The sequence below is a fragment of the Sceloporus occidentalis genome, unplaced genomic scaffold (assembly GCF_023333645.1).
Source record: "Sceloporus occidentalis isolate IW3139 unplaced genomic scaffold, rSceOcc1.0.p SCAF_3, whole genome shotgun sequence".
Lineage (NCBI taxonomy): Eukaryota > Metazoa > Chordata > Lepidosauria > Squamata > Phrynosomatidae > Sceloporus > Sceloporus occidentalis.
The window spans coordinates 22,412,038-22,438,433 of record NW_028316983.1 but is presented as its reverse complement, the minus strand read 5'-3'; the positions used below and the strand labels follow the sequence as shown (position 1 = coordinate 22,438,433).

General features: G+C 39.6%; 1 protein-coding gene across 1 annotated transcript in view; it reads left to right on the top strand.

Moving 5' to 3' along the window:
- The window catches only part of TSHZ2 (teashirt zinc finger homeobox 2), a 319,354-nt gene extending 303,967 nt beyond the window's left edge, over positions 1-15,387 (top strand). The window contains exon 2 of the mRNA XM_089513806.1: positions 11,317-15,387. Within this exon, the coding sequence (XP_089369932.1) occupies positions 11,317-14,390 (3,074 nt within the window). The 3' untranslated portion in view covers positions 14,391-15,387. The remainder of the gene's footprint in view (positions 1-11,316) is intronic.
- The last annotated feature ends 11,009 nt before the right edge of the window (positions 15,388-26,396 follow it).

Here is a 26,396-nt window from a genome sequence, read left to right as displayed (position 1 = left end):
TTCCTCATCCATCCAGTTTTTAGGATGAGCACAAACAGTTATACCTGGTGGAATTTTGTAAGTTCCTGTGCATCATTTTTCTTTGATTCATTCTTTCTGTCCTTTGTTATATGGCCCTAAGTCTTGACATGCCCATGGGTCATCTCAGAATCTATAATTTTGGCCTAAAATATGCCCTAGATTTATAGCCAGCTAAAAAATAAGCATGTACAGTGGGCATTTGATATCCACTGTGGGGATTGGTTCCAGGACCCCCCCCCCCCCCCGGATACCAAAATCCATGGATGATGAAGTCCAATTGAATACAATGGCATAGTGAAATGGTGTCCCTTATATAAAATGGCAGAATCAAGGTTTGCTTATTGGGATTTATGTATTTAAAAATATATTTTCATGCCATGGATGCTTGAAGCCATGGATTAAAAATTTGTGGATATGAATATGCAAGAATTCTTTCCCCACCCCTCACCCCCCACACACCATTGGAAAGTAGTAACCAAAATTAGACCCATTTCTATGGAAACAAGCATAACACGTTCCAGGGTTGGTTTGAAACACACCTCCCTTATTTGCAAATGAATCACTGGGAGGAAGGCATCAATTGGGCAGTCAAATGTCCTGCAAGCCTACATAGGCAGGTCTTTGCTCTCCATGTCCCCAAGACATAGGACAATTTCTGTCTCCTTGGTGTGTCTCAAAGAGTGACACTGTGCATGTAGAGACTGCATGTTGGAGAGAAATGTTTTTTGACCTTTCTCATCTCTGGCTGGTGTTTCAAAGATGGAGTGATGTAGAACAAAGATTTTCTGACAGAGTAATAATAAGAGAGAATATGCCTGCCAGTTGCTCATTATTACTGGGCCTTTCATAGATGCCAGAGCCTCCCATGTTTGTCTTCAAACAATCCTGAGAATCTAAATCGCTGTAGTCAACAAAGATGGAAAGAGACAGAAAGGTTAAAAAGTCTTCCCCTAATCTCATACATTTCCCCTTTAAACGTGCTTGATAGCAATATTGTTTCTTAAAAACAATATGACCTCATTTGTAAAGCAATGCTCACACTAAACTAGTCAGCTGTTAAATATGCCCAGTGCTGAGCATTAAGGAGGAAGCTTAAACCAGAATTTCAATTATTTTCTGGACACATTTAAAATTATAATACTTTACCAAGCTGGTGTTATAGTTCATCCAAATTACTCACAAAGTATCATATCAATCTCTCACAACTGCTTATTGCTTACAGATCTGAGAAGTTAGTTGAAGAAAGACCCTGGTCGGCGTAATGACCTTCATGCTGGCTTCGTCGTTTGATAGCAAGATGCTTATAACTGCAGAAGCCTAATGGTCAAAACTCAGCATTTGCAAGCTATAAAGTTTAGTAGGAAATGAAAGAGGTTTCATGTGGACTGCTATTTCTGTAGTATGCTTCTGAAGGAGGGAAGGAGGGAGGGAGGGAAGCAGTTAAAATACAGTAGGAAAGTGAAATTGAAGGCTTTTATGGCTGGCCCACATGCCCGGCAACCCTTGCATGTGACGAGGATGCTGCAGCTGCGGCGCGCCCACCAGACAGGGTGAGTAATGGTGATGTCACAGCTGCATCATCACCACACCAGCTCTGGCGCTTTGTGGTGTCGCAGCACCACTGCAAAAAGGAGCCACTTCCGGGCGCTCCTTTTTTGCTCCACAGCAGCGCCGCACAATTTGGTTGCTGTGGTGCTCCTGCAGAGCAAAGAGAGGCGCCGGGGAGGCACCTCTTTCTGGCAGTCTGTACCCTGCCATAGTTATTTTTTTTGGGGGGGGGGGGGGGATTTGGGAAGAACAGGCAGTTACAGCCTCAGGTGGTCCAGGCGTCTTGAAAATGGGGCAGATGCTCCACTGGATCCTTCACAGCTGCCCTTCCCTGAGGCATTTCAATTTTTAAAAGTTATTTTACATGATGTGTTTCAAGTATTCAGAAATGCTTCTAAGAGTGTACTAATATAGAAAATGTTCAGCGTTTCCACATTTCCAGCTTTGACATTTGTAGGTTTGATTATTTGCGGTTGTGATTAATATGTCCTCTCTAGGAATCTCTAGGTCCTTCAGCACAACTCTGCCAGATGTTGACTACAGAGTTATGCTGGAGGACCTGGAGCTTCCTAGAGAGGTGTTCTCTCTGTTAAAAACATCAGTGCTTTTTTATTTGGGGTTTTCCCACATTTACAGGGGTCCTTCACCCCTAACTCCAGCAAATGTGGAGGGATTGCTGTATTTCAACACTTAGAGCTAGTAGGCGTGGCTGAGACAGAGATTGGAAACTTGTGACCCTTGAATGTTGTTGGACCAAAGGTGCATGGAACCCTGCCTTTGGGCCTTGCTAAAGGTGATCTAGTGAGTTTCTGGCTAGAGAGACATTTTGGGTCTTCTAGCTCATGACACTACATCAGACTCACTCTCCTACTCTGATGTGAGTAATAGTTTTTAAAATATTTTTAAAAATATTTAAAAAATATTATGATGGTTATGAATGATGATGATAATAATGTTAAAAGCTGTGATGGAAGGAGCACTAACTAAGAGAAGCTTGGTCTCTGATAGAGACCATATGCAAGTGTTTTAGTATAATTGCATCGAAGGTCAACAGTGCTTATTTTTCCAAGGTGAATAATACAGTGTTGAGTAGCGATCTAATTTTAGAATAGGAAATGTTGTGCCGTATGCAGAATTCTTGACTCTGATAAACAGTCTTATGGGAAAAAATGCTGATCTTAACACTGCGCTATTGAATACATTCTTTTTTCACCAAAGTACCATGTCTCTCCCCTTCGCTTTGTAGATATTCTAAAGTCAGGCAAAACGTGAGATGAAATAAGCTTCCTTCAACTCTTTTTACATATATGTTGTGGGGAAGTGCATACACCGAGATGGTATTTCAGAGTTTTCACTCCATAAGATCAAAAACCGCTTAAATGTCCATAATCGTCACTCTTTGCCTTTTCTTCTTTTAACATCTAAACACATTTCATCGTAGCAAGCAAGCTTTCCGGCCATACAATAGCAAACAAATTCCTCAGAAGTATCTTTAATTATTCATTTGTCTGTACTATTTTTGTGCTATTTTTCATAAATGTTAATCTTTATTATTGCCTGAGCAGTAGTCCCTACAAAGTGGGTATGTGTGTGTGTATAACAACAGAAAAATACCTGTTTTTAACGTGACCTAACAGCTTGACATGGGTAAGCATTGGTAGCTATTTGTTTCCCGATCAGCAGTTTTTATACAGTTTCTATCAAACTGAAAGGTATTTTTTTTAGTAGCTGCTTATTTTAAATGTACAAAACCCTTGTGTGTAATTCCATTAGCTGCCCTACAGCATTGCAATCTACAGTTTCCCTGAGGCTGTTGTGAAATATTGATGAAATCCTTGCTTTTGTGGCTTCCTCTGATACACTAAACAGTTGTCTGATGTTAGTTGAACTTGAATGGATCTGTTCAGAGCTATATCAGCAGTGACTTCAAAGGCTGTAAGGCTGTTACAATTTTTTTTAACAAACTGAAGTTTCAAAGCCTTACCATGTGGTACTTAAAAAAAGAAAAAGAGAAAGAGAAATACCAAGTTCATTTGAAATAAGGCATATAATGGCAGGAGTCATTATTATACACACACACACACATACACACACACACACACACACACACACACACACACACAGACACACACTTCTCTGTATTGACCCAAACTAAAAAGGGGGAAGGGTCTTTTTTGGTAAAAGAAAAAGCAGCTCTGAATTAGAAAGAAAATAAATTAGAAACTCTATGTTCCCTGTAAAGTTTCGACAGACTAGAATGACATCAACTCCTATGCTTTGTGCTATATGAGATAGGTCATCCCATAGGTTCAAAGAAGACTCCTATACTAGAGAAATCGCCACAGTATCACAGGCCTTCCCAAACTGACCTCCCTGACTTTGACACCGATTGTCCTCCCTACCCTAAATTGTCTCTCTTCAACTGGCCTTTTTAACTGTTTTAAATTGTATTTTATTAGTTACTATTTTTCCTTTGGTGAGAGGGATAGAATCATAGAATCATAGAATAATAGAGTTGGAAGAGAACACAAGGGACATCCAGTCCAACCCCCTGCCATGCAGGAAATCCAAATCAAAGTATCCCCGACAGATGGCCATCCAGCCTCTGTTTAAAGACCTCTAAGGAAGGAGACTCCACTACACTCCAAGGGAGTTTGTTCCACTGTTGAACAGCCCTTACTGTCAGGAAGTTCCTCCTAATGTTGAGGTGGAATCTCTTTTGCTATAGCTTGCATCCATTGTTCCGGGCCCTAGTCTCTGGAGCAGAGGAAAACAAGCTTGCTCCCTCCTCAATATGACATCTCTTCAAATATTTAAACAGAGCTATCATATCACCTTAGCCTTCTCTTCTCCAGGCTAAACATCCCTAGCTCCCTAAGTCATTCCTCACCAGACCCTTCACCATTTTAGTCGCTCTCCTTTGGACACGCTCCAGTTTCTCAATGTCCTTTCTGAATTGTGGCACCCAGAATTGTGGCACCCAGAACTGGACACAATATTCTAGGTGGGGCCTGACCAGAGCAGAATATAGTGGCACTATTACTTCCCTTGATCTAGACACTATACAGTGGACCCTTGTTATACGCTGGGGTTTGGTTCCAAGATCCCCCGTGTATAACAAAATCCGTGTATGCTCAAGTCCCATTAAATATAATGACATAGCAAAATGGTGTCCCTAATAAAAAATGGGAAATCAAGGTAAATTTATACTTTTTTTGGAACATTTTCAAACCATGTATGCTTGAATCCGTGTATAAAAAATCTGTGTATAAGAAGGGCCGACTGTACTTTTATTGATGCAGCCTAAAATTGCATTGGCCTTTCTAGCTGCTGCATTGCACTGTTGACTCATGTTCAACTTGTGGTCTACTTGGACTCCTAGATCCCTTTCACATGTAGTTTCATTCAGCCAGGTGTCGCCCATCCTATATCTGTGCATTTCATTTTTCCGCCCTAAGTGCAGTACCTTACATTTCTCCATGTTGAATTTAATTTTGTTAGCTTTGGCCCAGCTTTCTAGTCTATTCAGGTCATCTTGAATTTTGATCCTGTCCTCTGGGGTATTACTACTCCTCCTAATTTGATGTCATCTGCAAATTTGATAAGTATATCCCCAATTTTGTCCTCCAAGTCATTGATAAAGATGTTGAATAGCACTGGGCCCAGAACAGAGCCCTGTGGGACTCCACTGGTCACTTTTCTCCATGGGTGATTTTTTTTTTTTTTTTTTTTTTTGTAGATTGCTTTTACTATGTATTTTATTGTATTGTATTTCTGTAAGTCGTCTTGATCTGTAGGAAGAGGCAGGATATAAATTATTATTATTATTATTATTATTATTATTATTATTATTATTATTTTGTAGTAACATCCCATTTGGATTACTGGAATGTGCTCTAATTGGAGCTACCTTTGTAAAGTGCTCAAAAACTTCCAATGGCCCAAATAGCTGTGGTCAAATTGTTAATTGAGGCTGGCTACAAGGAATACACCACTCATTTGTTCCAACAACTCCACTGGCTGTCTGTCCTTTTCTGGGTACAATTCAAAGGACTGGTGATCACCTATAAAGCCCTGTACAGCTTAAATCCAGGCTGTTTGAAGTATCTCTATTTATGAGCACATGAGAGCTCTGAAATCTTCTGCAAAAGCCATTGTCTCTGTCCAGCCAACTTTTTGCTTGTCTTGATTGTTTGGGTGGAACAAGAGAGAGAACCTTCTCAGTAGCTGATCCCAGACTTTGCAACTCCCTCCCTAGGGAGACCAGGATGGCTCCCTCCTTGAGAAAGTACATTTTCTCTCTGGCACTTTGCCTACAGGCTCTCCCTTGTGGGGAATAAGTTGTCCATCTTGCATGAGCAAACTGAAATCCTGACAATTTTTTGTACAGTGCCACCAGTAAGGAGGAAGTTGTTACAAGAAATGGAGGAAGAACAAAGTATGTAAAATGGTGCGTGCTACCATCCCTCTGTGATATCTAGTTTTAAGATGGAGTAGACTTTAGAATAAGATTTTTTTTAAAAAACCTAGCACCCCAAGAACCACGATGAACTTTAAAATAATTTTACAAATGAAGATGATTGCTGAGATAATAATAATAATGATAATGATAATATAACAATAATAATAATAATAATAATAATAATAATAAGTTTATTTGTATTTTCCCGCTTCTCCCAATGGATCGAAGCGGGACTACAACCACAAATCTCCATACAGGTAATCATGTGTAAAATACATATCATATGATACTCTGGGTCAGGATCAGAGGGGGCAGTGCAGTTCTTACTAAAAGATGCACAATCCTCTTCTACTGACCCAAATGCCCTTCTCAGCTGAATTACATACCTCAGAGACCTGTCACCAAAACTACTCTTTTGACTAAGGTCTGCCTGCAAAACAGTTAAAAACAGAGTAGAAAAGGCATAGATGAGGGAGGAGCCAGACTATACCAGATTCAAAGCTTCTCCAGAAAAAGGGCACTGCCACAATCCTATCACAAAGTGAAGCTAAAGTGAGGGGTACTCCTAAGTAATTTTCCAGGCTTGGGGATTTAGCATAATTTCAAATTTGGTTTTAGCACAGTTTCATATAGTCTACTTTTGATTCAACTGGTCCATAGCCAATCTGGCCAGTTAGAAGTTCACTACCCATCCTGCCAAATGTACAATTACTTAAATTTGGATTCATTCTTCCCATCACAGACTTTTTATGGCATCAGAAGTCAAAATATGCACCTAATTTATCTGCAAAATTTTATAGCTCATCATTAGGCAGTTTCCATACCATAAAACAGAACTGTTATTGGAACACAGCCTCCTCAGTTTCAATGGCAATTTTGCAGGAGCTCTCAACACTGAAATTATAATGGCAGGATGGAGGAACTAGAATTCAATGGGACTTTCTCCCAAGCTAAGATGTGTATATGACTGAGTCAGTGGGGAGTTAAAATGTATTTTATTTTTTTCTTCTGCTCTTTAAAAACAATAAAAGAACAGGATAAATCTGCAACCACAAAGTAAAACAATGAGCCAGGTTAGGATTTGCCTTTGGTTAGCTAATGTAGTTAGACATTTCCAAGAGAAAGCAATGAGAAGTGGTCATTATCCATTATCTGCATGAAATATTTTAAAGAAAGAAAACAATCTAATGCCAGAATAGAAAAACAAAAGATATTCCTTCTAGAAGCAAAGGAAGCAAGATCACGTCCAAATGCTGTGCAGTTGCTTGCATAGCAATGTTATTAAAGAGAAAGAGAGAAATTGGGATATAGGAATGAAAAAGTACAGATGGTATATAGGCTTTGCCTGGATTAAAGGCATTATATAGGAAGACAGTGATTCACCTGCCTATTTCCTTAGGCAAAACTAAATTTTCTAGACTTGGAGAGAGCCTGTGTGTGTGTCTCTGTGTGTGTTAAGTAATCTTGCTATATAGTATGTGGGAAAAGAGAGTATCTCTGATTTAACTAGCATTTACTGTTTGGGGAAAAGTCTACATTTTAATAACAAAGGTGAAAATTAGGGCCTATTCATTAAAATGCAGAAATGAAATATAGTGGTCTCTCCACATTCGCTGGGGTTGGGGTGAAAGACCCCTGTGAATGTGGAAAAACCACAAATAAAAAAAAACTATTCTTTTTACCTAAGAGAATATCTCTCTAGGAATTCCCAGATCCTCCAGTGTAATTCTATGGTCAACATATGCCAGACGTTGATCATAGAATCATACTGGAGTACTTACAAATGGCTAGGGAGTGTTTTCTCTAGGACCTTCTAGGTTTTCCAGCACAATATTATGATCAATTTCTGGCAGAGTTGTGCTGGAGGACCTAGAGAGAACATATTAATCAAAACCGCAAATAATCAAAGCCGCAAATGTGGAGGGCCAACTGAATTATATACTCAAAGCATATAACTGAATTCAGCTAAACTGCTATGATTTGGACTGAAATCTTGTGATTTAAACTTATTTAAACAGCCTAGTACAGAAATGGTTTTGACCATAATTCAGTTATAGCACAGAGTTCTGGGATGAAAGGCCAAGTTCATCAATTATCAAGGCTAAAACAAAAGTGTGGCCTCAATACTATTCTTACTCCAACAAAATTCATAGAGTTAATGGGATTCATCAATGTGTTGACTCACCATTAATCAATTGATTCAATGAAGCTACTCTAATAAGCAGTAACCAGCATGACTCCAGCTTGCCTGTGCCACATTGTCATAAATGCATTACAACTTCATGATGAACAGGTTGCATCACAGTAACCCAGACTAGAAACAACAAACATCATGGTCCCATGTGGATTAGTTACTGTCCAGGTAGGAATGCTGTAACATGCTAGCATATGGCTTATCTTTGAAGAACGTTCAGAAATTTAGCTAGTTCTGAATGCTCCTGCCAAAATCTTGATTGGTACCAAATTTAGGAAATATGATTAGCAAATGTAATGGTTAGCAGTCTACTTCCAAATGTCCAAATTTTAAACACAAAAATCTGCTGGGGCCAGCTTTACTGTCTTCTTCTGCATGGATCAAATGCCTTGATTATCTGAGAGTACTCTTTGCATGCTGCTGCTTTCTGAAGCAGCACTAGTGTTAGTGTTTGAGAGGGTCTTTTTTTTGTAGTGGCACCCAACACATAGAATGTTCTGGGTGAACTTAGAGTGTCTCCTACTTTACTGTTAGCTGAAACCTTACACTTTGCAATACCCTTTGTATTTTACTGCTATGTAGATTTCTCTAGGTTTTCCATTCAGATGGTGGTGAATTAGGGAGTTTTATTGTTTCTTATGATAGTTCTGTTGTGAGAAGTTGTTGATGATTTCATTACTGTCTTTAAAATTCTATTTCACTACATTTTAGCTGCTTTGGACATCTCAATTATGGAAAAGAAAGGCTGTGTTAATCTTGATATTCACCTGAAGGCCTATGATTTCATCTGTGAACGTACTTCCTCCACCGATGTAGATCACAATTGTTCCACACTGTTATCATGTTGATAGATTCTTTGGCCAGTTTGTTATTTGATGTCCAACCTTCTACTGATGATTCTTTCTGAACATGGATGGCAGATATGCAGGCAGATGTTTGACATGCAGACTGATGTTAGGCCCATACTTAAAACCTTAACAGAATCTGCCAGTGCTTGTGCTTGCACTGCTGGCATCATCTTCAGAGTCCAGAGCTCATACCATGATGAGGTAGCAGAATCATATTTGGTAGAGAAATGTATGCAAAATGTAAAAAATAAGTCTACTCATTTTGTGATTATTATTATTATTATTATTATTAGCAGCAGCCAAGCTTTCTCCAAGTTCAATGCAATCAACCCATTTTAACCTCTTAAATGTCTCAAAAAAGACCAAGGTTTCACAAGTCTCCAGTGCCTCGTGTGGATGTTATAATCTCCCCCTGCCAAAAGAAACTTTTCTAAGCTTTCTTTATCCAGGATGGTAAATCATATGTGGAAATTTTCTTCCCCATCCAGATTGCCCTTGCTTGATAAAGACATTTTCATGCAAGAAACTGATTGTGTGGGAATGGCCTTAATTTGTTATTTAAGGGTTGCAGCCAAATGTAGATTTCATTTTTTTTAAATGTATGTTGCTTGTATCAGGATCTCTTCTGCTAATCAAGCATTTTGATGAATTAATCTCCTGCGTTTCAATTTATATAATGATTTACATACGGTGAAACCTTCTTAAGGAAATCGCAGAGAGGATGCCATGTGCATTCATTAAACACGCTGACTGTCTGCATTTTAAAAGGCTTTTGTCTGTCTAACATAAAATGCCCAAAGCAAATGAATGATTTAGGGAAGGCAAATGCTTTTAAATATACAATATTAAGTGGGATGCATATTTTTTTTCTTTTTCTTTTCTAAGGCAATAGGCATTTTTTAACCAACATCCAAATAGACTGCTCTCTAAGTATGAGAACTATCAAAAGTGTTGTCTTTTTATTCCTTAAAATGAAGAATATACAGGTTCCAGGGATCTAGAAGCTAGCTTTATGTTCCCAGGACCTATTAAGGAAAACATGAGAAAAACAACAACTTAAAATATATGTGCACTTAGCACAGTAGATAATTATCAGAATGTTAAATGGCAAGAGTTAGAGCTTTGAAAATTTACATTTCCCCTTTGTTGTTGTTGTTAAATACCCTCACATTGATCTCGACCCATGGTGACCCTGCTGATTAGATATCTCCAGGCCCCCCTGTCCTCTACTGCTCCGCCCATTTACCCTACAATTCCCAAAATCCTCCAGGCATCATGGCCACAGGGATTCTGGGATTCGTAGTCCAAAAAGTACTTTTTCCCATTTGCGATCTGAAATAAAGTACCTTTTCCAAGCTTGAATAAACATCACATTTATATCCTATTTCTGTGTATCCTGAAATGTTTTATTAAGCTGATCAAAATTTGTTCTGTTGTACCAAAGAAAATAGACCTTAGATGCAAGAACATTAGAGTTATATACTTTACTTATACTTATGGCTGTAATCCTTCACTAATTTTCATCTTGAAGGAAACAAATATTTTTAGTAATTCTCTTCTCACTGCAAGAAAACTTTTTTTTTAAAAAAAACTAGTTTTTCATGACTATTCACATTTCAGGACTTATTGTGCACAAAATTTGCATGTTAATGTTTTGCACAGAAAACAACAATTTCATGCAGGAAAGACAATTTTCTTCACAAAAGATACTATTTATGCAGAGAAATACTGCTGCTTCTTTTCCAGAAAAGTTGTTTTCATTGCAAAAAACCCACTTATTAATTTTATGCAAAGGTTCTCTATAGTCTAGGAGTCTTCTCATTATGGTTTCTAGATACACTAAATACTTTTCAATAATTTTTCAACCATTTTTGAATATTCTTCCCATCCCTACTCCTGCTATTTTTCATTTATTTTCTGGAGTGGGCTTATAATCATTTCATCACACTTAATGAGACTTCAAATTATCTCAGATATTAATTTTCTAACTGTTCCATTAAGGGACTGTTAGAGCTTTACTACTGCAACAGGAAAATTATTAACTCAGAACCTACAGAACTTACAAAGAATTATGGTTGTCTGCCAATAAAAATGGCAAACCTCACTAGATTTTTCTTTTACTTGTGCTAAGTCTGTGAAATCCAGTGTGAAAAGTAAATGCTAAAACTGGAGGAAGGAACATGGAATATTCTTAGTTACAGTTCCACTGTACTGATCTTTTCTGTATTGATGTCTCTTTTCAGGTTATGGCCAAGAGGATGATTTGAAAGATGACGAAGACATAAAGGAGGAGGAAGAAGATGACAATGAGAGCAGTTCAACAGCTCATCTTCAAGGCAGCAATGACCCAGGCACAGATGAAGAACATGATATGGTCCCTGATCCAAAAGGCAGCTTTAGCTATCAGAATTCTCCAGTAAGTCATATGTCCAACCAGGATGCTGAAAATGAATCACTGCTAAGTGATGCTAGTGACCAGGTGGCAGACATCAAAAGCCTTTGCCCCAGAGAGGTACAAGACTCCAAAGCCAATGTCCATCCCAAACTTCCAAATGAAGCACACAGCTGCATGGATAAAATGACAGCAGTCTATGCCAACATCCTTTCAGACTCTTATTGGACAGGTTTAGGTCTGGGGCTCAAGCTGTCCAATTCTGAGAAGAAGGGGTGTGACAACAGGAATGGAGCGAGCAAAAGTGACTTTGATTGGCATCAGGATGCGTTGACCAAAAGCCTGCAACAAAGTTTGCCAGCTCGGCCTGTCTCCAAACCAAACCTTTTCAGTTCAGTCCAGCTCTACCGACAAAGCAGCAAAATGTGTGGAACTGTATTCACAGGTGCCAGTAGGTTTCGCTGCAGGCAATGCAGTGCTGCCTATGACACCTTGGTAGAGCTTACTGTTCATATGAATGAGAGTGGTCATTACCAAGATGACAACCACAAAAAAGACAAGCACAGGCCTACCAGCTACTCCAAGCCCCGGAAACGGGCCTTTCAGGACATGGATAAAGAAGATGCTCAGAAAGTTCTGAAATGTATGTTCTGTGGTGACTCCTTTGATTCCCTTCAAGATCTAAGTGTTCACATGATAAAAACAAAACACTACCAAAAAGTGCCTTTGAAGGAGCCAGTACCTACCATTTCCTCTAAGATGGTAACACCAACTAAGAAACGTGTATTTGACATTAACAGACCTTGCTCTCCAGACTCAACCACTGGGTCATTTGCTGACACCTTTTCTTCCCAGAAGAATGCAAATCTGCAGCTATCGTCTAACAATCGCTATGGCTACCAGAATGGTGCCAGCTACACATGGCAGTTTGAAGCATGCAAATCACAAATACTCAAGTGCATGGAATGTGGAAGCTCCCATGACACCTTGCAGCAACTCACCACACACATGATGGTAACAGGTCACTTCTTGAAAGTCACAAGCTCAGCCTCTAAGAAAGGAAAGCAACTCGTTTTGGATCCACTAGCTGTTGAGAAAATGCAGTCACTTTCTGAGGCACCTGCCAGTGACAGTCAACATTCAAAATCCTCGAGTAATGCATCAACAGATTCTACAGCTCCTGCTTCAGAGCTAAAGAAAGAGTGCAAGTCAAATAAATCTGAAGATGTGAACAAAGAGGAAAAAATGGTGAAGAGTGAAGACTATGAAGACACGCTTCAAAAACCACTGGATCCTACAATTAAATATCAGTACCTTAGGGAAGAAGATCTGGAAGATGCTTCAAAAGGTGGTGGAGATATTTTGAAATCTTTAGAAAATACTGTCACCACAGCCATCAATAAAGCTCAAAATGGAGCCCCCAGCTGGAGTGCATACCCTAGTATCCATGCAGCCTATCAACTCTCAGAAGGTACAAAACCTTCCTTACCAGTGGGGTCCCAGGTTTTACAAGTTCGGCCAACTGTCACTAATAAGTTGAGGCCTATTGCTCCAAAATGGAAGGTTATGCCTCTAGTCCCTGTTTCAGCTAACATGGCCCAATGCACTCAGGTTAAGAAGGAAGCAGACACCAAGAAGGAAGTACAAAAAGACTATATGAAAGAGGGCAATAAAACTGATCCTGCCCCTGCCAGTCAGGATGAAGGAGAATCTCCCCCTCAGGCTGAGGTGTGCATAGAACCCAAAAAATCAGAGCCAGCTCCTTCAAAGGAGGAGAACAAGGCAAAGGAAGATGAGGAGAAAGAAAAAACAAAAGCAAAGGAATCAGCAACATCACTTCTCAGTAATGGATGTGCTTCTTCTAACCACTCCTCAGAGCTGCCTTGTTTAAACCCTCTGAGCGCCTTGCAATCTGTACTGAATAATCACTTGGGCAAAGCAAATGAACCTCTAAGACCACAGCCAAACTCTAGTCCCAGTGCAGCTTCAGTCTCTATTTTCCACAAACCTAATCTGAACATGATTGAAAAGCCAGTTTTATCTCCTGCCCCAACACTGGCAAAACCTGCAAGTGTTACATCCAGGCGTTATGTATTTGAAAACAATGATCAACCAATAGACCTGACCAAATCCAAAAGCAAGAAGGGAGAGTCTGTTCAAGCACAATCTTGCACTTCCCCACCTCAAAAACACGCACTGTCTGACATCGCAGACATGGTCAAAATTCTTCCCAAAGCTACAACACCAAAACCCGCTGTCTCATCCAGAATCTCATCAATGAAACTGGAAATGGACGTAAGGCGTTTTGAAGATGCCTCCACCGAAGTCTCCACCTTGCACAAAAGAAAGGGAAGGCAGTCTAACTGGAATCCTCAGCATCTCCTTATTTTGCAAGCTCAGTTTGCTTCCAGTCTCTTCCAAACATCTGAAGGTAAATATTTATTGTCGGACCTGGGCCCTCAAGAACGTATGCAGATCTCCAAGTTTACTGGACTGTCCATGACCACCATCAGCCATTGGTTGGCCAATGTTAAGTACCAACTCAGAAAAACTGGAGGGACAAAGTTTTTGAAAAACATGGATAAAGGCCACCCCATCTTTTATTGCAGTGACTGTGCATCTCAGTTTAGAACCCCATCAACGTACATCAATCATTTAGAATCCCATCTAGGTTTCCAAATGAAAGACATGAACAAGTTGGCTGTGGAGCAGCAAACCAAGGTAGAACAAGAAATCTCCAGAATTTCAGTTCAAAAGTCTCCTGAAACAATAGCTGGAGAAGAGGACACAGACTCTAAGTTCAAATGTAAGTTATGCTCTCGGACATTTGTGAGCAAACATGCAGTAAAACTTCATCTAAGCAAAACACACAGCAAGTCACCAGAACATCATTCACAGTTTGTAGCAGAAGTGGATGAAGAATAACTTCTAAGGTATGCATGCCTTAACTGCAAAATCTGTTTTATTATTACATTTTTCAAAGGAGGGCTCTACAAGCACCTCTATTTTCCTAAAACTATTATGTTCAAGAATGCCAGTTTCTTTCCAGGCTTTAGCTCTTATGTCTGTAACCATTGCAGGATAGGGGGACATGTGCAGCTGCTCCCATAGTTGTATTTTCTATCATGGGAACAGTTTACCAATACCATCTTGCTTAGTGATACTGCTGTTACAGGCACAGGAACTTCTGCCAAGAAAAGATTTGGCAACCTTGCTTATTGTTGACACTATGTTCCCATTTAGCTAACCAGCCCATTAATCTTGCATTTGAAAAGCAAAGCATGCTCAACACTCTAATGGCTTCTATTGAAATGGCATCTGCTTGTAATATTTTAAGCATCTGTGTCATCCTTTCGTCCCTCATCTGAGCAAAAGATCAGGAGTCACCACAACCCAAATCTCAGTGTCATGTGTTTTCAGTGTCCAGTTTCAGAAATGAAGTTCCTCTGCTTAACTATTATTTCCTTACATTTTCAAAGACATAAGTGTTTGTTATTTCTGCCTTCATTCCCTACTACTGAAAGGTCATCAGGTCTGTTTCCATAAATGGGGTGACAAACCTCAGGCTATTAGACTGAAGTTGGCATTCCTGCATCATCACACCTTTGGGGTTCTCTGTATGGTCACATCCCCTTCCCCATTACACCACTGTTTGGTGGTTTTCCAGCTTTTGTATGGGTTTTCCTCACTATTTTACACAGTTGAAATATCTCTCTTAGGGGCTGTACAGGCCGCCCCTTTTAGCACCAGATCGGGGCCATGGCAACCGCACACTGCAGCCCTGAGCTCGCCTTTCTGCAGCACGGAAAAGCCACCATAGCTGCCACTGTGGCTTTTCGGCACACCATCATCTAGAAGCAGTGCTGGAGGAATGCCGTGATGCTGTGCACCGTGTGGTCCAGCATGCAGTGTCATGCCGGCCTGGAGGCAGAGTCGGGGCATGTGTTGTATGACTCCGCTCCCAAGCAAGCCTCAATGGCCAGTCTGTACAGCCTCTTAGTTACTGGCAGTAAATATCTGAAACTAAAAAACACTGGTGTTTGGGGTTCCACTCACATTTGCTTTAGTCTCAACCTCCACTAGAATGTAGTCCCCAACAACATCTCTGAAACTGAATTTGGCCCTTGGGTAAAAACAGCTTCCTCACCCTTATTCCATAATGTATTGACCAATCCTACCATACTTGGGCATAAAATTATGACAATGGCCCACAGTTCAGTGACAGTGGATTCCCAGGTTCAGTCACTGTCATCACCACCTGAAGTGTTTTAGAAAGCCAAGCTGGAAAATTCAAGCGGGATAGATAATCCCCAGACCTTGGAGACATGTCACTACTTAAAGCAGACCACATTTCTTCCACTTGAGTGCCTCCAGATATTTAGAGCTCTTTTCTTTTTCTTTTTCTTTTTTACTACAGCAGACATCAACCATAGTGAGAAAGGTTAGAGATGGTGGGAGTTTTCAAGTGAAGGGACTTGGATTAGAGTAGACCAAAGGTAGGGACTCTCCTCCTCTGGAGCTTCCCATGGTACAATTATTTGGTGATTTCTCAGCTTTTGTATGTTTCCCCTGTTATTCTGAAGAGTTGAAATGTCTTTTCAAAGGTTTAATTACTGGCAAAAAAATATCTCAAGGCAAAATATACTCATATTTTGGGCTACACTCCTTTGCCTTTGTCATCACTTACGAGGGGAAGCCACACACATCCTCCAAAAATTATTATCTGAGGTTATATCTGTCTTTGGATAGTTTTTGATGGAACCTCAAAGGTTCAGATAGACTTTGAGCAGATAGTCTTTCATTAGATTAGTTCATATCTCATAATAAGGCAGCTTCAAACGTTCATGTGACTTATCAGGGGAAGGAGAGATTGTTCTCCCTTTGTTCAAAGAAAACCTTTTATCAGTATGTCCCGAAAGACTATAAAGTTACAAAGAAAAAACACAAAAACCAAAATTTACAAACAGGAGGAATGAAGAAATGGCTCTGACTTAAGGATATCCCTTTACAGAAAACAGAAGGTGATAAGCAAGTTTTAAGAGAAATAGAGGGTATCTTAAAATCTGTTGCAAATATGACAGAGAAGAAAGGGGAACATGGATTATTTATTTTATAACACTTTTCTCTATCTGAAGTGGTACAACATAAAATAAAATAGAAATATAAAAAACTAAAAATACTATAATCAGTAAAACCTAACACACTTGCATTTCATCTTGTCTCACTTCTAGGTATTATTCTTAGGAAAGCTAGGAATACTGTCCCTTGTGTATACAAGACCCAGATAGGTAAAATGAAGAAGTGCTCCCCGACCACTTCCTTGGGACATCCAAAATAGCTTGATTTAGCTTTCAGTATCTAAGCATATCCTGAACCTAAATCTCTTGCATATCTAACCCAAATGCTAATTAGGAACCCTAAAAAAACAAAGATGCAACTATGGTTGGACAATACTCCTGGGTTGGGGATCCTGTGTCTATCCACATATTGTGTGCCTATATCTCCCATCATTCCTGACCATGGCTATGCTGCCTGGGGCTAACAGGACCTGAAGATATATCATCTGAAGAAAACAGGTTCCCTATCCTCCTGTGCCTCAAAGTGGAACTGTAGATCGAGTCTAAATTTTCCCTGTTTATTACACTTGTACTTTGTCATCTACATTCCCCTTCATATTTGGGGAGGGGGGAATCACTATCTGAGGTCATTCACTGGCTAGAACTTGAATAGCCATAATTTTCAGCATCTGAATTCTCTATAACTGGAAGGTAACTGAAACTGTTGAATAGACCAAAGTCTATATGATACACTGAAAGCCTGTATTCCAAAAAATAAATTGGTTATTTAGTGATTATTCTAGATAAACATATGGCATCATAGATTCATTTGTGTAATAATAAACTGCTTTGTCACACTTAATCGTATGCAGAAGTCTCACTCATTACTTATTTTGGCTAATCTTACTGCCCTTTGAATGTTTACCTTTCTTTCTAAGGGGATGCAAATGAATTCACGTGTTCTTTAGCAGCATCCTTACATGTGAAAATTTCTCAGCTCTCTCAAATTGTTAGCTCATAACATATGCACTACTTATAATTGTAGCGATACATATGATCCCATATTTGCTTGTCTGGGTCATACCCTGTCTATATATTTTTGTGGTCTCATTTGCATGCAATGTACATGCTTTTTAATTGGCTAGTGTTAAGACTCCACACAATTAATGAACTGAAATTAATGAAGGCAGCATACACCTTCCTTGTTGCTACATTCTCTTGATTTTTTGTATAAAGTTTGCTGGTACAAAGGGTCAAATTTCATAGCCCAATTTATAGAAATGCTGCTAGTTTTGATCCTGTAATACTGTAGGGAACAAATAACTGAAGAATACATTTACATCTAGTGTTTATGAATACACTTTTAGCCTGATGCATAATTAATAGAACCTGCTAAGTCCAAAGCCCCACATCTCATGGTTTTAAATTATTAAGAAGTGTGCTACCTGAAAGTCCAAACATGTATTTGCTCAGAATTAAATTCCAGACTTGCATGGAATTTTTTTTAAAAAAAGAAAACCTACCCAGGTGTGTTTAGGTCAGAGTATAAAATGCACAATGCAATTCAACAAATGTCTATTCAGAAGCAAATCACACAGAGTCCAATGGGAAATAATCCCAGGTAAGTGTGCACAGGATTTCAGTTCTACCTCCTAAGTGATTTGTAATCAGTATGATTGTACAAATGGTCTATGAGGAATTCCTCTGTCTGGTTACTACTAGTATATGTATATATACTTGCACAATGCAGGGATGGGTGACTGTGACCCTCTAATTTTTGATTTATTTATTTATCTATTTGGACTACAGCTCTCACAAGCTCAGGCAACAATCATTGCTCCTGTCTGACAGTACTTAGACAGATAAGTACCAGCAGTGGTGGTAATGTGGAACTAAGTTCTCATCATTGGTCTTCCTGGCTAACACTGATCAAAGTTGTGAAGCAAAATAGAAGATGGGACAAAGCTTCCCACCCCTGACTTAAAAAGTAAAGTGTATGCCTTCATGCCACCTGTTTACTTATGGAGACTCCATGAATTTCATAAGGAATACTCAGAGATGGTTTCCTACTGCCTTCCTCTACATATAGCCTAGAGCGGTGCAACTTAAAGTGGTGGTCCCTGGACTAGCATCAGTCTTTGGCAAGTCTCCAAGGGGGGGAAATGTAGCCAGTTGTACTCAAAGGGCACAAATATAGATCTGGTCTCTGGCACATTGAGGAAATAATAATTGCCCACTACCTACATCAGATAGCCTGAGAAGTACTGGCCTAGACTACCTCATATTGGTCTAAGTACTAGCCACATCTGACCCTGCTTAAATTCGAAGATCAAAGGGGATCTAGTGTCTTCAGTGTTTAGGAATACACCTGAATTAAGGTATATATTGTGATTTTGCCCCCTCTGATACATGTATTCAAATAACTGTGAAATGTTATCTTACAGAGATACCATCAGGCTGTGCAGACTGCCCCTAAGAGTGGACTGCAGCCATCTCCAGCCACGCCAGATCAGGGCCATGGCAACCACATGCCACGGCCGTGATCTGGCCTTTCCAGAGTGCAAAAAGGAGCTGCAAAAAGCAAGTCCTTTTTGCACCCGTGAAAGGGTGCAATAGCTGCGTTGGTGTGGCTGGTGTTCCTTTGGCACTGTATCATGTGGATACAGCACCAGAGGAGTGCCATGATGCCGTGCACCATGTGGAATGGTGCAGGACATCACACTACCCTAGGGAGCAGAGTCAGGGTGTGCATCATGTGGATGCCATGCCAGCCTTAATGGCTGGTGTGCACAACCCCCATATCAACAAATCATTTTCGCATCTGCACGTGTTATAGTGGTTGGGTAGAATTTAAGTTACAGTCATATCAACTCTGAATTTCAAATATATTTTGATATGAATAAGGAGTTTCTTTCAAGGAGAAGTCCAGTTTCTTTGTGCAAAAGAAGATGTACACAAAGCAAGTCTTTCTATAGTAATAAGAGAGGAAAAACTGCAGGCAGCAGAAGCATTTGTAGCAAACAGCAGCCTCCAGGATGATTGTGTCCTTATCAGCTTCTGAACTTCAATAACCGCTTTCTTAGTCCTGTTCTATTTTCCTTTCCGAATCCCCTGAAATTTCATGCTTGGTTTTTCCAGCTGTAAGGCATGTAGACCTCTCTGAACAGGAATGCTGGTGCAAAACCAGGGCAAGCCTAACAGACACTGGTGGTAAGCTCCCACATGACAGCATTGAAACACATCACTCCTGTGTGTGATACTAATGTGGAAACAAGGTGCAAATCAGGATGTATTGAAGAGGTACTATGCGCTGCACTAATTAAATATATCATTACTCTGTTAACATGGTAATAACACCTCCTCCAAGTCTCTTCCTGATGATCTGTGCAGATTCATAGTTACTGCTTAAATCACAGCTTGTAATGTCCATTGTAAGGAAGTGATCAATGATATGATTCAAAATACTGTTCAAGTTCAGTAACACGGTTGCCAAGTGACCAGGCAAAAAAGAATTGCCCTCCCCCTGCTCTCATAGCAGCAGCCTCACCTGCAGAAATCAGATTTAAGTGAAGCTTTTAACATCATGGTCATGAGTGCCATTGGATGCTAAAAATTCAAGGTATAATTCAAAGACCACTTGTCACACCACACAACTATATTGCTATGATTCCACTTTAACTGCCATGGCAACATCCTGTGGGATCCTGGAATTTGTAGTTTTGTCAGGCATTTGGAATTCTCAGCTGGAGAACAATAATGCTTCATCCAATACCAATACCATATTCCATAGGTTGTAGCCATGGCAGTTCAAATGGAACTATAATGCTATAAATGTGTAGTGTGAAAGATCACCAGTGGTATGTAATCTGATGAGGCACTATAACTATCTGATAGAGAATACCGCAAATCCTAGGATTCCATAAGATTAAACCATGGCACTTAAAGTGGGATTACAATGCTGTGTTTGTGTAAGGGCCCAAAGTCACAATTGCAGGGACTGGTCAAAGCCTTGGAAACCTGTGATGTAAAAACAGCAGCAGGCAAATTGCTCTCCCACTACAACGGTATGTTCCAAAGCTATAAATGTGCAGTATTTTTAATAATGAAGTGACTTCAGGGTTTGGCTAAGTGGAAGAATTATGGTTCTAGTGCTGTTGAGAATATTCAAACGACAGCACACAGCTGCACAAGGGTCCCTCAGTAGAAAGGTAATAGTGCTGCTTTTGGACACTTATCCAGTCATTTAAAAGCCAATGGGAAAAAAAGCAATAAAAACACAGTCCAAGTGAATTTGCTTTGAGCAGTTGATTTCTGGACATACAATCTGGAGTAGGAATGCTGTGTTATTATAATGAGAGTGTTTTAAAATTCAAAGGGAAAAAAGCCTGTTCTTTTCCTTACAGGGACCAGTTTACATGCCTATCATTATTATGCCACAATTTGAAACTTCACATAATTGATAATAAAAGATGTGGAAAAGTGAAAAATGAAAGTAAAAAGTGAAGAGAAAATAGGTTTAGTACCTCTCTCTCTCTCTCTCTCTCTCTCTCTCTCTCTCTCACACACACACACACACACACACATACACAGAGAGAGAGAGAGAGTTGTTGTCATTTAAGCTTTAAGAAACAGTGGAGGTATATATCTTTAACAGGAGAGCAATAAAGTTGTGTCTGAAGCCTAAACAGGTAACCAACACAAAGAAAAAGCTGTATCCATTTCAGTGTGACTCAATATCTGGCAAGTAGACTATGTTGAAGGACTAAGGGTACATTTAGATAGAGGGCTCATAATCCCATAATAACAAGGCATTCTAGAGGTATCTGTCTTTTTTCCTTAATGGATATTCCCTATAAGAAAAAAGAAGAAACAGTGAGGAAACTCAGGAAGGCTTATAACTCAAGACAGATATGTGGAGATCCCATGAACTTCCATGAACAAGTCAGTGTGTTTGCACAGTTAAAAACAAACAAACAAACAAATCTCATGTAGAGGTTCCCTGATAGTCGGGGCCTTTGCATGTTCATTCAGACAACACTAATACTGTATAGACATGTACAGGTACACAAGCTTAATATATGCATTCTGACTTCATTTTATTCATTAGCATTTTGGATAAAATGGTATATGTCTAGATAACATGCACAGAACAAATCTAGTTATTGTTGTTTTAAAAATGAAACCACTGTATCCTCTGTTGTTGTTGTTTTCATGCACAAACCCTATACTTTATTTCCTTTGAAGGAATATATTTAAAATGCAGTGAAAATGTAGACGGCTGGTTGTCAGGAACTGTAATCTTATTTGGTACAAGTGACAGCACCAATTGTGTGGAATGATGGGCTTGGTTGTTTTTAATTACACTGCAAACTTCATAACTTTTTCCTTCAAAGCTCTAGGTTCCACTAGCTCTTTAGAGCGGTTCTAAAAGAGGGGGAAAGGCTCCAAAGTTTGATCTTGACCTGTTCTTAAAATTTAGGATTACCACATTTGGGGGGGGAAAGGGGGGACATATTTACCTACTGTGTACTTTAAACCACCACTACTATGGATAACTCTCTCTTTAAATGCCCCTACTATACAGTGGGCCCTTGTTATCCACTGGGGTTTGGTTCCAGGACCCCTCGTGGATAACAAAACCTGTGGATGCTCAAGTCTCATTCAATCCAATGGCATAACAAAATGGTGTCTCTTATATAAAATCGAAAATCAGGGTTTGTATTTGGAATGTATGCTTTTTCTGAATATTTTCAAGCCAGGGATGCTTTAATCCACAGATAAAAATATCCATGGATAAAGAGGGCCAACTGTACACTCTATGATCACTGGTACTAGAAATATTCTTAAACTTCATTGTATTTAAATAACAACAATTTCACCTTCCCTTTTCCCCTTCTCTGCCTCTTCTGAAAGCCCTCACTGAAATCTGTCTGCACAACGCAGGGCCAACGCCCTGATTCAAGTAAGGACTGTCATGAGGGAAAGCCAGTTCTGCACTGAATTCAGACTATCCCCAGATGAATTGGAATTTAAAATGCTCACCTTTTACTCTGGGTTTTGTAGGAAAATCTAGAGTATTCTGGAGGAATGTTGGGCAGCTGTTTTGACACAGGTCCCACTGTGTCACCTGGCACCAGTGCCACTGATGTGACTCACTCCCTCTGAGGACAGCACATCAAGGAACCCAGCCATGTGATTGATGCTGCACACTTCAATTCTGACTTCAGAGGAAGCAACTTGTGCCTGTGTGGTGGTGTCAAGTGGCACAGTGGGATGCATGTGTAGACAGCTACCCAACAGTGCTCCAGAGTGATGGGGGAAATCTGGGGCAACTCTGGAACCCAAATACTCTTGGAGCAGGTCAGAGGATTCTGGCTGGTGTAAATGAGCCCTCCCCTCTCTCTCTGAGCACTCTACTGGACCAGCCTTCATTCCTTCTCCTAGTGGAACTTTCAGTGGGGCCAACATGATCCTCAGAAATTTTAATAATCTACCGAGACAGAATCTTTAGCTCTGAAAAAATAGACATCACAGCATGTTGCTGCATGCTGCACCACATCATGGCACTCCTCTGGCACTACATTTAGATGATGCAGTGCCAATGGAGTGCCATAAAGCTGCAGCACGATGACTATGCGCCCTTTCCAGGGCACAAAAAGACACTTTTGTGGTTCTTTTTTGTGCCTCAGAAAGGCCATATCATGGCCGTGGTGTGCAGTTGGCGCAGCCCTAATCTGGCTCCTTAGAGGCAGTCTGCACAGCCCCACAGATCCTATTAAAAGCTGGAAGTAAATCATATGCACTTTAGAACCTGCATGTTTGTTCAGAATGATTAGCATGCATGTGCTGTTTCTGCCCTATAGAAAAACTCAGACTTGTTTGCAAGATGCAACTAAATATGCTAGCAAAAACATGGACAACCGTTACATATTTGATAAGGATAATCATTTTAGCATACTGATGTGTTTAGGAAAAAAATAAGTTAAGCTTGGGGAATCTTGTGGTATTACAAATGGGGAAAATAGATTGGTTATTCTTTATTTTTATTTTAAAAAACTCTAAAAGCCTACATTTCAGATTCTGGGAGGGGGAGTTTCTGAAAAATTAAAAGCTTGACATTAAAACCATGTTCAAATAATTGAATCTCAAGAAATAGTCAAATTATTATTGCCATTCCTCACACTCAAACTCCAGATCTAGTGCCTTCAATAGAAAGCTAGACAGGTTGTCACTCAATTATAGAATAGTGATTTTTGTTGCCATTCTATCAATTAAAAAAAGTGCATTTATTTTTGTCTTACATATTCTGCACTTCTTACAAGTATTCAAAATAATAGAACATTATATCAGAATTAAGGATTTAAGTCAGCCGGGGTGGTAGGGTGGAATCACCATTTTAGTTTTAACTAGCTACAAATTTTGTCATCTTTTCCCACCCAGAAGCCTTTGAGCCAGAGAAAGAGGTATAATATAATGAGTTCCTTTTAGTATTCAGGGGGGCTTTTGCTTTGATTTTTTTCTAATTCTATATTAATAGAGGGGCAACCTTACTTCATCCTTATTTTTTAAAAAAATATGTATAAAGTAGAAGATCTGCTACCTTAATGCTTCTTACTCATGCCTTGTCAGTTTTCTCTTATGCCACTGACCTTATCATCTGGCTTACAATCAATGACCTGTATTCTTGGTCAGCTAGATTTATTCATCCATAACTGTTCTGTATTCACAATGACTACTTAGCCACAATTGGAACACTATTACCACAATTGTAACTTCTCCCCAAACCTCCTTTAACAGGCATCAGCTGCATGGGGAGAAAGAGGGCCATTCTGCTAGTGTCAGAGCACAGGCGAATGATGTTTCCATCAGGGTTGGGAGGGAGTCAGGCAGAGGAGTTTACCTATTTAAGTATACTAAGAAGTTAACAAACAATATTGACCAGTGTCTTTAATACAGCAGGAGGAATTGTCATACAAGCAAAATCTAATATTCATACAACATTTTTCAAGGGACAATGATATGAGTGGGGATTACTCCAGACAGGGGAAATGTGTTCCACAACATCATCCCACTACTGCTCAATTATGGATGTCTTTGGTATCTATCTACTTTTTGAAACCAGAGCTTGGAAATGTTACCTTTGGGTATGAATAATTCTCCAACTCTAGCAGCATTCATATGGGGGATTATGGGAGCTGTAACCCCAAAGAGCCAGCAAGGAGTAGTGGGTTTGAGTGTTGGACTAGGACTCTGGAGACCAGGGTTTGAATTCTTATTTGGCCATGGAAATCCACTGAGTAACCTTGGGTGAAACACACTTTCTCATGCTTGGAGGAAGGCAATGGCAAAAACCGTCTGAACAAACTTTGGGTCACTGTAAGTCAGAAATGACTTGAGGACACAGAACAACAAATTCCAAGAGTCAGAGAGAGTAACATTTCCAAGCCCTGATTGAAACCTTGTGTGGGTTTAAAGGTAGTATACTCTGACTGTCAGTTGTGAAGTGGTTCAAAGCACTGGGTAAAATTTTGACCAGGAGAATCCTTTGACTTAGTAAATTCACAAAGTGTTGTTTGAAATTAACATGGTGGTGAAAAATACTTTATTGTATATGCTCCAATATACTATTCTTGAACATTTCGGGGCTAAACCTCCCATATAGACCCCACTTCTAAAACTAAATCCTAGCTCAGATTCTACACTTTGTTGAAATAGAATATATTTACTAAAGCATTTGGTAAGTAAATATGCAACTCCCTGAAAAGAATCACTTTGAAAATAAGGATACTACAAAAGGGGAAAGAAAAAGATGCATAATGATAAACAAGGATGTTTTTCTCCCTGTCTCCTCCTTTGTCTTTTCTCGCTCTCTTTTTTAAACCCATCAAGTTTAAAGATTCTGTGGTGCTTCCTCCCCCTTTCCACTTTCTAGGAGACAACTGACAATTCAGTGGTAAATGGAAGAAAGAGCCGAACAAAACTGAAAATCCTCTAATGCATTGACACTAACGTGCCCTCTATTGTTGAAAATGAGCAGGCAATCATGGATGTTCATCAAATGGCTCCTAATGCAGTTAAAGCATTCAGCTATAATTTCTCCTTGCATTTATAATTACTGTCATAGACTGCACACCTCAGTGAGCAGATTAAAGCTATAAACTATTTAGCCATAGCTTTAAGATGAGGAACTTGATTTGTCTGGCAGCAGTTATTTGTTAGAAGAGCTTGACACTTCACATAAAAATGACTCAACTTGATGAAGAACAATGCAGCTTGAACAATGCAGAGGTTTTAAATCAGTCATTTATACCACGCCCTGGAAGGATTGCAAAGCAATTTGTTAAATGATCTATAGGACACACTGATAACCGCATGTGTTAAGTATACCAAAATAAAAAGGAAGGACTTGGTTGGTTTTCCCACTTTTGATGCTATTGCTTTTCTGTGCCATCTCACCTTTGAGAGAGTATATTATATGCTCAAGTCAAGGAGGAGGGCAGAATAAAATGCCACAAAAACACTGACATGTGATTAGTTGGTGGGAGTCAACAATAATGGGTCAGGACAGGTAAGCTGAATTACAGATTCTGGTGAGAGAGCCTCAGTGCTTCTCCTGCTTTTGGTCCAGAATTAGTCTTATTATTAGGCAGGGTATGACAACTGTCATGGTAGCATAGGGAGCAATGACCATCTTTGAGGGTTACTTCTGTACTCCTCTTGGTCAAAAGACAAAACTATGTTGTCAATCATGTTATATTCCTTTAAATTGTATTGTTTTCTTCAGGTGAGGTGAAATTGTACTCCTTAGTGATCGAAACTGGGACATGTACTGTATGTGCAAGCAACATCTGGTCAAGTCTGGTCAAAATGGCAA